The following is a 13,076-nucleotide window of genomic DNA, read 5'->3' as shown; positions in this document are numbered from 1 at the left end:
GTCCCCCAGTTCCCTGAACTATATACAGCCCCTCTCTCAGCAAGACAAGGGGTCAAATTTATGGAGGTTTTTGTGATCTAAAATTTGGCAAAAATTGGATTACGTTGTTAATAAACTGTGCAGGGCTCTGTAAATCTGGACTTTGAGGCCAAAGCTTACAGAAGGAAGCACAACTGCCTTCTCAGGCCAGATGCAGAACACAAAAAATACCTGTTGTCCGCCTTCCATCCTTTTCACATCTGGTTTAAGCATTTTCAGGAAACAATCCACACAGGAAAAATCTCAAAACCTATCTTAAGCCTTGAGTCCTAAGCTTAATTAAGGTATCAGTGAGCCAGAGGGTTTAACTTTTTCTCTATTTAAACCAGAGCAGGAGTGCCTGGGTAGCTCAGTCAGAAGTGTCCCTTGGTTTTGGCTCAGGTTGTGATCTCCGGGTTGCGAGATCGAGCCCAAGTCAGGTTCCCTGCTCAGCCTCTCCCTCTGTCCCTCCACTTATGTGCTCTTTAATAAATAAATCTAAAAAAAACAAGAACAAAAACAAATAAACAGAGCAAACCATGAACCTGAAGGTTATTTTGAAGGATTCACTTTACAAAGCAGATGAACTTTTTATCACCACAGCACCAGCTTACCGGTTTAAAAACTAAGAAGATAATCCAACCACAAGATAGCTCTTTTCTCACTTCAGGAATATTTTCCTCAAAATTTTATACTATGTTCCTTTTGAAACACTACAAAGCAAACGTTATTAAGGTAACTCAAAATTTGAATAATATTTTCTTTATTTACAAGTTAGAATCAACAGACAAAGACAATCCAGAGGACCAAATGGGGAGATGACTGAAAGCCCCAGGGGCCCCAAATGGAGCAGAAGGAAAAGGGAAAACAGAGTAGAAAAAAAAAAGTCAACGTAAAAAAAGAGCTCCCCCTTCTTCCCTCCCCATGGAGGCTGAGGGGACCATGACCCCATACCCCTCAGCCCTACCTAGCTTAAAATAAATTAGAACAAACCACCTCAAAACAGGGCCTTTACAAGTGAACAGGGCAGCTATGGCCTCAGGAAACCCCGTTATCAGGGCCTTTGCCCACTCCCACCCTGTACCCCTGCCCCGCCCGTCATTTTGAATGGGGGCTCTATGCCCAAGAGGTCACTCTCAATGGGGCTGGGAACTCAATCTTATTTTGTCCATTTAAGTCCCTCCTTCAGTAAATGTCCCTGCGCCCCTCCCCCCTGCAGAGCCAGCTCTCCTACAGTGGGGGGAGGGGGGATGAGATGAGGAAGTGTCACAGAAAGGGGGGGAGGGGCAGGGCAGGGTGGTCTAGGGGTCCGGTCCTGCGGAGCCTCCTGCCCCATCTGGCCTGGCCCCTTAGCCTGAGTCTGAATCACTGGTGTCCGAAGAAGAGGACGATGAAGAGGAGGAGCTGGAATCGGAGCTGGAGCTGGAAGCGCTGAGGCGGGACACTGCTACCTGCTGTGCCGACAAGGACTCGGTTTTCTCACTTGCTGCAGAACAAGGTTGCACATTAGAATCGTACCAATCTCATCTCCATTTGTCAAGGAAAGAGTCGCGAGAGGTGTATGTAATGAGTTTGTAGTAGCTTACAGGGTACTCACCTTTCTTGGGGGGCTTTTTGGTGGAATTGAGCTGCCCGCTAACATCCTGTAACCGCTTTTCTAGTTCCCGCTTCTTTTCCAAAGCCAGTTCCTCCTTTGTCTTTCCCACAGGTTTCTTAATGGCTAGAAAAACAAACACTCCAGCTCTCAGACCGCCACAAGCGTAGAGTTTCACTGCACCTTCCTATTTGCCAAGTTCCTTTCTTGACTGGGGAACAGGCATGTCCCCCCCCCACCCTGGGAACTGACAATCAGGAATGCATCAGACATTCCCTATTATTCTTTTCTAAACTGTCCTCAAAACTACTCGAGGATTGCTGGATTCATGAGAAGATCATGTCATACTCACTATAGGGCTTCCGAGGTTTCTTTCGTAGACAGGAGAGGACGTAGCGCTCAAGTTCTCTAAGCGTGGATGGCTTGAGGGTTTCAAAATCAATCTCAATCTCTTCTGGGTTTGAGTCACGCAAAGAAGGCTCTCTGGCCTGGATTATGTGCACAACTCGACCAAGTTTCTCCCCAGGTAATTTGTTGATGTCCAAACTCAACTGCCGCTTTTCATCATAACTCATGGGTCTGCTTTCTTCCTCCTCCTCTGAATCATAGCCTGTAGGCAGGGCAGGTGGAGCTGTCTTCGCAGCCTTTTTGGGCAGTCTACAGGCAAAATTTTGTCAGTTAGGAAAGCATCACTAACCTCTCCCAACGCTTATTAATCTCAATTTCCTGCCAGAGTAATGCTTCAGTTTTCCCCTAAGGCAAATGGGTAAACCAACTGGAGAGGAGATACTACCAACACTCCTCAGGAAAACAGACCTTCTCACATGCTAAGCACTTACCGTTTATTTTGTGCTTTGAGAACTAGACACTGGTATGAGGTCATGAGTCCATCTTTTTGCTCCCTGAAACACTCTAACCCACCCCACCATGGAAAGCAAGACAAACTATAGATTGGTGCAGAGAGAAGGAACAGACAAACTTGGGGACAAATCTGGCTTGCCACTAGTTTCTGTGTAAATAAAGTTTTATTGGAATAGCCCTACCCATGCTTCCATAAGGTCTATAGCTGCTTTCGTACTACCCCCCCCCCCCCGAGTTGAGTAACTGAGAGACTATAGTTATGCTCTCAAAATCAGTGTTTGCTACCCAGCCAACTACAGAAAACGTTTGCTGACCTCTGGTTTAGAAAAAACTTTACAAGGAGTGGGAGAAACTATTCTCCCCCTGGACATTATAGTAATAGGCAAGTTTGTCTCTGCTTCCTAACCTCTTAGAACTTACTTGGTGCCACTTCCTCCAGAAGGTCCAAAGCCAGGGGGGCCTAGTGTAGCAGTACTGCCACCCCCACTGCCACTTGCTTTCTTGGACTTCTTGGGCTGAGATGGGCGGGGTGCCCGAGGTCCCTTGTCATCTTCATCAACCCCAGCTCGGCCTCGATGCTTCTCTGCCTTCCGTTTCTTCTTTTTCTCTTTTTTTTCTCTCTTCCGCTTTGGCTTGGATATTGGGCCTTGGGACAGGGCAGCCAGTTGTTCATGTACTGCCCGAAGCTGGAGACAAAAGAATCAGATGTATAATGAAAAAAATAAAGTAGAATAAAAAATAAGAGAAAAAAAAATTAGGGCAAAGACAGGGCATGACTTTACAAAATAAACTAAGTAACAAAATACCTGCTCCTGTAGTTCAGCCAATCTATGAGCCCTTTCTTCCTCAGAGTCAGAGCTTTCGCTCTCCTCTTCTTCCTCTTCATCCTCCTCGTCTTCTTCCTCTTCTTCCTCAGAAGAGCTCTCACTGCTGCTTTCCTCGCTGGAGGACTCTGAAGAGGATTTGGCCAACCCAGGTGGCAACGCAGTAGAGACTGGTAAAGGCCCTGGTTCCAGTGGTTCATCTGGCATCTTGGCATAACGGAACTCAAATACGTCCTAGGAAGAAAGACACCCTCTGAACCATGCTAGTCAATAGTGCCCCGATTACACCCAGCCACCTGGTGGTACAGTCCAGCTCCAATTTACAACTGTGTATACTCGGGAGAGCCTCACAATAAGGCGGTATAGCAAAGGACAAAAATCGCTCTCCCCAGACCCATTTGTTCTTCAAATTCCAACTGTGACACTCACCTGTAGCTTTCGTGCCATGGCCACAACATCGTGGTCTGGGGGATTGTACTTATAGCAGTTGGAGAACATAAGCCGCACATCAGCAGCAAACTCCTGTGCATCCCGGTAATCACGATTCTCCATCTTCCGCTGCAGAAGGAGGCAGCATCAGAAGCTGCACAGGCAGGGAGACGCACCTTTCCCTGCCAACCCCAGACACCGCAAGAATAGCCCTCTCTTGAGAGCACAGTAGGGATGACCTTAAAGATCTATGCCCTGGAGTTCAAGTTTGAAGTCAAAGGAATTTGGGTGGGTTGAAGAAATATCTACGTCTAGAAAAAAAAACCATTTCTAAGTGATAGGGGTGGGTGGCCTCTGACTATCCTTCCAACCCCTTACTCCCTAACCCAGTAAGTAGAACTTAAACACACATGAGTAGTGTTGCTCTGAAAACAAAACTCACCATATAGTTTCAAGCTCCAAAAAATACACATTCAATTATCAAGTACTTAACCTCCTGTCCCATTACCATTTTGTAAAAATAAAATACCAAGAATCAAGATTGCCGTGTGCCCATAAAAAGTGACTGATCCGTTTTATTGAACCCAAAGTTCCAATCACTGCCTGAGCATCCCATCTGCCCCATGCAGTGGGTACCTTGACAGTGCTGAGGTCCATGGGGTGCTTAATGATGTCATGGTAGTCATGCAGGCCAAGAGCAGAAGCGTCCACTGGTTTATAAAAAGGCCAGGCATAGGCAGCATGCTTCTTAGAGAGCAACTCTTTCAAAATGCCATTGCAATGTTTTAACTGTTCTGACAACTTTCCTTTCTTGGAGCTCTGGTGTTGTTGCTGAGAGTCAGGCAAGTCTTTGCGTGGGGGCTTGATGGGGCGGCCACTCTCTCTACGCATAGGAGGAAGACGTGCTGCCTTGGGCTCAAGACTCCCAGGGGGGCTAGCTGGGGAACCGGGAGCCAGGATGGCCGTAGGGGTAGGTGTGGTAGTATCTGCTTTCCGCTTTACGCCTTTTTTCTGCAGAGAAAAACAAGATGCGAGCCTTTTAGGGTCCACCTCATCCAAGACCTTGCCCTTCCCGCTGCCCAAAAGAAATCCACAGATCCGTACCTTCGTAAGGGGCTGGGCTGGGGGAGCTGCAGACACAGCAAGGAGCGGGGGTCCAGCAGAGTGTAAGGACTTGAGAAGGGGAGAAGAGATGACTGACGGGTGGGGAATGTTGAGGACAGTGGTAGGTATCTCAGGTGGTGGAGTATACAGGGCCGTGTGAGACACAGAAGAAACTGCAGGCACCTGATGGGCACTGGTGATGCTGCCCTGGAGTGCTGGAAAAAAGGAAAGGAAAAAAAAAAAATCAGTTCTACTATCTTCCCCATCTTGTCTCCATTAGGAAAACTACCGCTCTTCCTACCTGCCAATTTGGCCCCCTTCTTGTGGCTATTCTTAGGGATGGTCACCACAAGCTCTTGTTCCTCTTGTGGCATTGATGCCACTTTCTGTAGGAAGATCTTTTCCAACGTTTGTGCCATCAGGACAATATCATCAGTGGGCTACAGAAAACACAAACAAGAAGATTCAAACGCCAGTTAATGGAAGACAAACCATTTTTCTGAGGAATTCCTACCCCAAGCATCACCATAGCCCCTCAGACAACTTTGTCATCAAGAACTGAATATTACCTATACTAGCCCACTTATTTCCACGTCCTACCCTACTGTCCCTCAAAATGCAGTAGAGAAAAAAGTTCAAAAGTAAGGAAGGGAATGAGACTGTCAAGGAGAATACATTCTGCTCTACTCAGCCCTCTAGAGAGTTCTCTTGAGAAACAGGGCCACCATCCCCAAGTATGTAAATGTTCTACTTAAATAACCTTTAACTCCAGATCTCTGAAGCCACATCACTGTGTATCCTTTGGAGCTCAGATTTTCTGGATCCTACCCACTTTGAGAACCTTCAAACATCATACCAACAAAATATCTAGCAGTAAACAGAAGCAGTCTTCCTCCATCTACTAATGAACACCCATTAAAAAAAAACTCACCTTGTTGTAGATATAACAATTGGTAAACATAGTGTTGAAATCCTGCATACACTCTGAGGCAGCCCAATAATAGTTGTTTTCAAGTCTCCTCTTAATAGTACCCATGTCCATAGGCTGTTTTATAATCTTGTGATAATCCTAAAGAAATAAATGCTAGGATCAGAGCCACTAAAAAATAAATGCCAGTTTTCCTAAACTACTGACCCCAGCAAACACACGCACATACACACCCCCTACGCATCAGAGTATGTAGTCCCCTACACTGCGGCCCCAGTTAAACTAAGGACAGAAAAAAAAATGGAATGGGATTCTTAACACCCGTTAGGAGGCCCCTAGTGCCTTTCTCTAACCACCCACCTCCCACCCACTCTGAATATTTCCCATCCTGTGACATTACCTCTGGGATTGGCTATCCATGGGCTGCATGAGGGAGAGGAAGAAGCTAAGAATTTTGGCCACCGTGGTCCTCTCCCAACCTGGGGTGGGAATCTGTAAAATGGAGCCAGGGCACAAAAGTTAAGGAAGGACACATGGAGGGCACAATGAGAGATGCCAAGATAGCAAGCGGTTGGATCAATAATCACAAAGGACCAAGAATCCAGACACCTGGTGGCTATCTGCCCTATAGGGGAGGGATGGGAAGTCCCTAGGGGCCGCAGCACCTATACTAAGCAGCCCACCTCCACTCACACACTTTCTTTTCCATTCCCAATACCTCCCCACTCCAATATCCCTACTCACCGGCAGACCCAGTTTGACGGCATCCACAGGCTGCCTGAAGGGCCATGCAAACTGATGTTTCCACAGAGCCTTCATCACCACCTTGTGCAGGTATTGCAGCTGGTTGGTAACCCGTCCTGGCTTTTTGGGATTGGACACCTCCGGGGGTGGTGGGTTGGCAGGGGTCAGTTGTAAAGCTGGCACTGAAGCCATTGTGGGGCTCTCAAATCCCTCATACAACAGAGAGGGCTTTCGAATCCTTTTCCCTGGCGCTGCTGCCTCTGGGCCCAGCCCCAGTAACCCTGCATTCCCCTCCCCAGGGAGCCTGTGAAATGGGAAACATAATTAGATGTGATAATTTCATGAAAATCAGTACTGCCACTCACACTACATACCCAATAAATCCAGACTTGGAAGTCAGTAAGAGATAATCAAGCTTGTAAGTCAACCAGTATCCAATCTGTGGAGCTTTGTTCTTGCGCCCCCCTCCCACTTTTTGTTTCCCTATTTTTAGTACACCTATCCAGATCCCACCTTCTAGACTCTAATAAGCTCTACCATCTGTAGTTCCCTTTAAAAAAAACACAAAGTCCCAAGATGGTTTCCATAAAGCATAGCATAGAATCTAAGAACCACAAGCTTCACAGGATAGGACTCAAGCAAAATGGGTGGAGCAGAGAAGCTCAAACCCCAAGCTTCTTCCTCACTAGGGGCTAGGTGGTTGCCATGGTGGTTGAGCCTTGAGGGAAGCCAGTGAAAAGAGGAAGGGAACAAAATAAGGGAGCAAATTTCATAGAATGCTGATGAGACACCTAAAAATCCAACTGGGCACAAGAGAACACAACACCATCCTCCCCACAAGCTCTACTTAATTTAAAGCAGAGAATGAATCAGAAATCTAACGGGAAACCTTACCAACTTAAAAAAAATTTTTAAACAAGGGGGCATTTGTCTGACTTCACAGCTGGAACAACCCAGATGCCAAACCCCAGAAATTAATCGAATTCGTCTCCTTCCTCCAAAGGACTCAAAAATAAAGCTGGCCCAGTCCCCAGTCAAGGTCAGCAAGTTCCACCTGAATAGTGACAGACCACCCCCGACCCCGCCAAAAAAATATTAACGGCTCCCACTCTAGCACCAGACTCTTGAAATCAATGGCCAAGACTGGCTCAAACTTCTATTCTCTCTGGTACTCCTCAGGACCAGGTGTTTCCAGGGCCTAAGACTACAGACACTACACGGAAATCTCATTGTTTACATCCGCAGAGCTGGACTAAAAATCCTTAGCTCCACCCTCCTGCCCAGAATGAAACTCTCAAAGGTATCAAAAACCACCCTCCAAACAAAACGCACGCAAAGCCAACCCAAAACTGATTCTGTCATTGAAAGACAAGCAAAGATTTAATGACCCAGACTGGACACACGAACCCACAGGCTAAAAGTAATCCGTCTACCCTACTCTGGGAATCTCCGTAGCGAGTCTGAGGCTCCTCTATCACCATGGCAACACTCTTAAGGTGCCAGATGTGGCCACGAAACACCCTAAAAGACCCATGACAGACCAATGCTAGACACCAGACCCACCACCCACAGGACCGGCTACCCACTCAATGTCGTCTATTCCCATTAGACTCCGCCGCCAACCCAGCTCTGTCCGACTAGATTTAAGACTGGACCACGGCGGGAAAAGTAACGCATAAATTGACAACCTGTACTCCCTCCATACGCAGTATCTGGTCCTCTACCACCGTTCCCAAACCGTCACCCAACCCCCTCCGCGAGCCCCCAAGAGCCAACAGTCGCGCCGCGGAACAGCAACGCGCCCGAGTCGGTTCTGTCCTCCCTCGGAACCCGACGCCCCACATCCCCGTGCCATAGCCCCCAACGTCTCCTTCCCACACGCGAATCGCGGGGACGTACTTGCTGTGGGGAGTCACGTTTTGCAGCATCTTGACCACAGGGAACCGGCGCTGCCCTCAGCCGCGGAAAGTCCGGGTGGCCTCGGTTCCCCTTACCTTCCGGTCCAGCATAACCCGGGGAGTCGGGGAGGGAAGGAGGGCCGCTGCCCTTGGCCCTCCAGGCGACAACACCCCCGCCGGGCCGGCACGAAAGCAATCTTCTCCGCGGCTTCTCTGAGAGCTCCCAACAGCTTGGCGCGCTCCGCGGGAGGCGGACAGCGAGAAAATGGCGGCGGCCTCAGCAGAGGCGGGCGAGCGAGGGGGAACGGACTCCTCAAACACTAGGACGGCCCCCAATCCCGGACACCGTCGTCAATACTGCCCGCTGTTCATCTGCAAGGATCCCCTCTTCCTGCTGGGACTGCCCGCAGCGGACGAGGTCCCGTTTCGATCTCGGATGGAGGCGGATGAACACGCAAAGTGGTTTAGGGAGCCGCCGCCTCCATCTTTGAAATCCTCTTGAGGGCGGAGTAGAGGGGGTTGACAGACTCCGACAATTGGGCGGGGCCCGAAAAAGGGGAGCGTCGGGGGCTTCTATGGGGTCTGTACTGTCCGCCGGGACCGGTCATAGGCCGAGACGAAGGCCATTTCCAAACGGATGGACGTGGATTGCAATGGCGGCCCCCGACGACTCGAAGGCTATCAGTAGGCAGAATCCTCCAGCTCGTTCTAGAGGTTGCTCCACTCCAGCGCGAAATGGCGCCGCCGAGCCCCGCGCCAGCCCTTTATATATAGGCAGGGAGGCGGAGCCTCGCCGCTCATGCGCGCCACCGTGCTCGAGATTTCCCCCACCCCCTCCGCGCGCGCACTCTCGCTCACGCGCGTGAAGCAGCAGAGTCGAAAGGGGAGGAACAGCTCTCCGCGGGAGCGTTTTCTATTGGTTGGCTGGAGCGATGACGTCATAAGCTTCATTTCCAAGGTGTCAGTCACTAGGCAGAAGAGTGCCGCATAGACCCATAGGGAACCGGCAACCCGCCACATCTCTGAGCCAATTGGCTGCGCTGTGGTTCGGCGACTCCAGGGAAAGAGGTTGGCATGGGTGCAGCACCCTCTCCCCGCCTCCCCTTCCAACAAAGTCTTCCCAGACGTCCAAGACCGGTGCGACCGGCGACTGCCAAGCTCGGGCAGGTCGTGCCATTCGTAGCTCCTCCATTGGCCACACCGACAAGACAAGAGGGGGCCGCGTGGGCGTAGCCGGCCTGGGCCCGCCAGGGTGTGGCCGCAGGACGCCTGGCGGGTTGTTGTTCTCGGCAGAGGCCGCTGCAGTGAAGAATCTGAAACGAGGAAGAAGACGCCATCTCAGAAGCCGCGGCCTGCTACTCTAGCAGATAACTAAGGGCTCTCGAACGTAGCCATGGAGAGATCTAACGTTCCCATACTCCACAATCAAAAATACAGGCTTGCCGCAGTCTTAAAATCCTCCCCGTCTTTCCCCAGGTCAAATAATCGGAAGACAAAGGCAAAACTCAGAATCATTGCGCTCCCAAAGGCTTACCAACAAGACAAACCAAATCTAGGATACGTTCCCAAAACTTGCGCCCAAGCACCTCTGCAATCCCTCCCTGCTCATACCTTCAGTTACCCATAAAGTATCTGCCTGGTCGACAAAATCCCGGCAGCCCTAAAGTGGGAGCAAAATCTCCACAAACATACCCATATTCTCTATAAAATGAAACCCACCTCCTCCCCAAACTTCATTCCGGTGTCTGGCTCAGAGCAGAAAAAACAAGTCCTGCGAGGGGCGAATCAGGGTGAACACCCTCCTCCTCCTGGCAAGCTCAGACCTTTCCCCAAGCTCCTGGCCCTCCCCCATCCCGAGGGCAGGCCCGAAACCCCCTCTTAGGGTCCCTCCGCCACGGGGGCGACAGGGCCCCCCCACCCCCCCACCAGGGTCCGGAGTCCTCCCCACGGAGCGGCTGGTCCATCGGTCAGCGCCAGGGAGGAGGGCGAGCGGAGGCGGCGGCGGCTGCAGCTCACACTAGCCCTCCCCCTCCTTCTCTCCCCTTCTCCCCTCCCCCCGGGCCGTCCGCCTCCGAGGAGGGACAGGAGCCATTTTGGGAGCTCAGTCTCGCCCCCTCCCCCAACCTACTCACTAAGTCTTCCCCACGATCTTGCTACCTGACTAGGGTTAGACTATGTATGAGTAAAGACACAGAATACAAGGCCAGGATCTCTCAAGCCATCTCTGAGCCCACGCCCCACCCCGCCCCTCGTCCCCTGATGCGGGAGTTAAAGAATTATCCCCAACCTGGGCTTTAGCGGGAGGTCTCCCTTTCCATCTCCCCTTCTCTGGACACCAAGACAGAAAACAGACTGCATATCTGAGAAAAGAAATTAATGTACATCAACGAACGTTAAGAGCCCCCCCCCCCCCCCCCCCCCCCCCAGGGCCTAGGCCCTTGCGCTCCAACCACCTCACCCTCCCTCCTTTCGTAGTAATTCTTGAGCCCTAACCTCGGTTACTGCGTCTAAAATGGCCGCCAATCTCACGTCTTCTCGACCACCCGAGTCGGGCAAACCCTGCGGGGGGAAGTGCACACCGGGAAGAAAGTCTCTTCCCGTTACTACCGCCCTCCCCCACGCAGGGATCAGGCTTCGGCCCCAAAAGTACACGCGGGCTGGCGCGGGTGGCTGCAGCAGGGCGGGCAATGACACAGCAACTTTGCTGAGGCCTTCTCCCCTCCCCCTAGTGGCCCAGCCTCCTAAACCTGCAATTCTCCGCCCGAGGCCTCGCAAGGTTGCAGAGGCCCATTAGGGGGCCGGCCAGGGAGAAAAATTTAGGAGGTCGCGAAAACGCTGGGTCTTCGAAAGCGAAAGGGCAGCCAGACCTTACTCTGGCTTACTTTCCTGCATTCCGGAAAATCACTGCTCCCTACTCCCTCCCAAACCTCCCTTCCCCCATGAGTCACAGGGGAAGCTAACAGCTAGTCAGGAATTTGGAAAAATAACTCTTCCCTCCTTTCCGTTCCCTCCCCCGCAGTACACAAGGAGAGAACTGTTCAGGAATGGGGGAGGGGATGAAGAAGGCAAAAGACGCCACCCTGGAGAAACCCGAAACCCTGTGAGCTGTGAAATCATTCCAGATCCTAAGCCTCACTCCCTCCTGTCTCAGACCACGCTTTCTACAGCCCTCCCAGCACCCACCTTGGGCTTGGTTTCTGCTCCCAAGCGAACCCCAAGCTTTCAGCCTGTAAGCCCTCCCCAGCCTGGGGTAACACATGCTAAGACCCCCACCGAGGCAACGAAGGTTTGTACAGAAGGCTCCACAGGCCGCGTCCACGTGAATGCACACAAATTCGATAAGCGATTCGAAGCGTAACCTCCAGCATGCCATGTGATGACTGCGAGCTTCCTACCGCTGACACAAAAGCACAGAAATGCTCCTTCCAGAGTCTCTGGGGAGAAAGGGAGTGGGCGCCCGGGAACAATCTCAGTTCACAACCTGGGTTGCCCACTCACATCCAAGAGTAGGAAATACAGACACCACACCCACTCCTCAGCCCACTGGGTCACCCCTCCCTCCGGCCGCCAAAAAGAAACCTCACCTGGCTCCGGACTCCTCTACCCCCAGGGGACGAATGGAATGGGGGCACACACCGCCCCCACGCCCCTTTGCCCTCCAATTGGTATGGAGGCATGAGGTTGGCCATTCCCCTCCCCCATCTGAGGGGCCCTCTCCCGCTCGCCCCCCCTCCACGCTCCCATTGGCTGTAAACTGTTTGAAGGACAAACCCTCCCACCCTCAGGTTCTTCTCTGAACCCCAAGAATTTCGCCCCTCCCCGGACTCCCCACCGTTTTTTAAGCATTTAAATGACTAGCAACATCCCCGCCCCCCCAAGGGCCCCTTCTCACCTGGAACCTGGAATCTTCCGGGGGGGAGCCAACGTTCCCCTCGGCTTGGTGCGGGGGAAGGGGGGAAGAGGATGTTATCCGGGGTGTCACCCCCCCGGGAAACTGAAGCTGTGTTGGGGGAGGGGGCGTAACCCCCAGCCCCTCCCTTCCCGAGCGAGCTGGGGGGGTGGGGAGATCGTCGGGGCCGCGCCGCCACGTCAGCAACACCCAGATTGGCTGACCCGGGTCACGTGGCAGCCGCCCCCTCCCCCCTCCACGAGGACCAGTTTTCCAAAGGTTTCTGGGGGTCGTGCAAGCGGCCAAGGAGGCCGCACGGTCCTGGCCTATCTCCAGAGACCCAGGGCGCTTTAATTCCGCTGCTTCTCCATAACCCCGGCTTCCTATCCCGCTGTCGTCGACCCTGTCCCCCCCACTAGCCTCTCCGTACGGGTTCAGCATGGCTGCCGCTGCCCGAGAACGTGCACTGCGCAAGCGCAAGGGTGCGATCAGTTGGGGGAGGGGAAAGGAGCGCCGGAGCCCGCGGGGAGAGCAGCAGAGCGCATGCGTGTGCAGGCACCGCCGCTCTCTCGCTAGTCCTGGGAGCTCGCGCAGTGGGTGGGACGGAAGCGGGCGCGGCGCGCAGATCTCTTGCCTTAGCGGCCCCTGCCTTAGTACCAGCCGCCGTGCCGGGCGTCCCGGGGCGGCTTGGTTTGGTTCCTTTTACTCAGGTGTAGAGTGCCGCTTAGTTCGTCCTGGACGGAGTCCGGCGGAAACGCGCCCCACCAAGTTGTTGGCAGTGAAGGAG

The 13,076-nt window shown here is 52.2% G+C and overlaps 1 protein-coding gene across 7 annotated transcripts; it reads right to left on the bottom strand.

Annotated features, from left to right (window-relative positions):
• Window positions 1-748: 748 nt before the first annotated feature.
• BRD2 (bromodomain containing 2) lies at window positions 749-12,685 on the bottom strand. 7 transcript variants are annotated; one of them, XM_034991734.1, is made up of 15 exons: window positions 12,293-12,429; window positions 11,674-11,834; window positions 10,688-10,760; window positions 8,402-9,713; window positions 6,503-6,806; window positions 5,762-5,899; window positions 5,132-5,270; window positions 4,831-5,045; window positions 4,363-4,737; window positions 3,727-3,855; window positions 3,280-3,531; window positions 2,894-3,159; window positions 1,965-2,269; window positions 1,616-1,738; window positions 749-1,504 (listed from the first exon to the last, which is right to left on the bottom strand). In XM_034991734.1, exons 4-15 carry the CDS (start codon window positions 8,428-8,430, stop codon window positions 1,368-1,370), a joined length of 2,412 nt encoding a protein of 803 aa, XP_034847625.1. In that variant the 5' UTR covers window positions 8,431-9,713; window positions 10,688-10,760; window positions 11,674-11,834; window positions 12,293-12,429; the 3' UTR covers window positions 749-1,367. The 7 variants fall into 7 exon arrangements, with proteins under 7 accessions (XP_034847625.1, XP_034847623.1, XP_034847622.1 ...); XM_034991732.1 differs by lacking the exon at window positions 12,293-12,429 and having other exon boundaries at window positions 10,894-11,863; XM_034991731.1 differs by lacking the exon at window positions 12,293-12,429 and having other exon boundaries at window positions 11,674-11,862.
• Window positions 12,686-13,076: the final 391 nt, after the last annotated feature.

This window comes from Mirounga leonina, unplaced genomic scaffold, assembly GCF_011800145.1.
Source record: "Mirounga leonina isolate KUSES-001 unplaced genomic scaffold, KU_Mleo_1.0 Mir_53, whole genome shotgun sequence".
Classification (NCBI taxonomy): Eukaryota; Metazoa; Chordata; class Mammalia; order Carnivora; family Phocidae; genus Mirounga; species Mirounga leonina.
Note: the sequence above shows the minus strand (reverse complement) of the source record. Positions and strands in the feature narration are given on the sequence as shown.

What these genes read in the sequence shown, in the direction of transcription:
- BRD2 (XM_034991736.1), bottom strand. Translation starts at nt 8,430, where the DNA reads ATGCTGCAAAACGTGACTCCCCACAGCAA. An exon ending in ATTGTTATATCTACAACAAG is followed by an intron (nt 5,271 to 5,761) that starts GTGAGTTTTTTT and finishes TGTTTTCTGTAG; the next exon opens with CCCACTGATGATATTGTCCT. An exon ending in TGGACCTCAGCACTGTCAAG is followed by an intron (nt 3,856 to 4,362) that starts GTACCCACTGCA and finishes CTCCTTCTGCAG; the next exon opens with CGGAAGATGGAGAATCGTGA.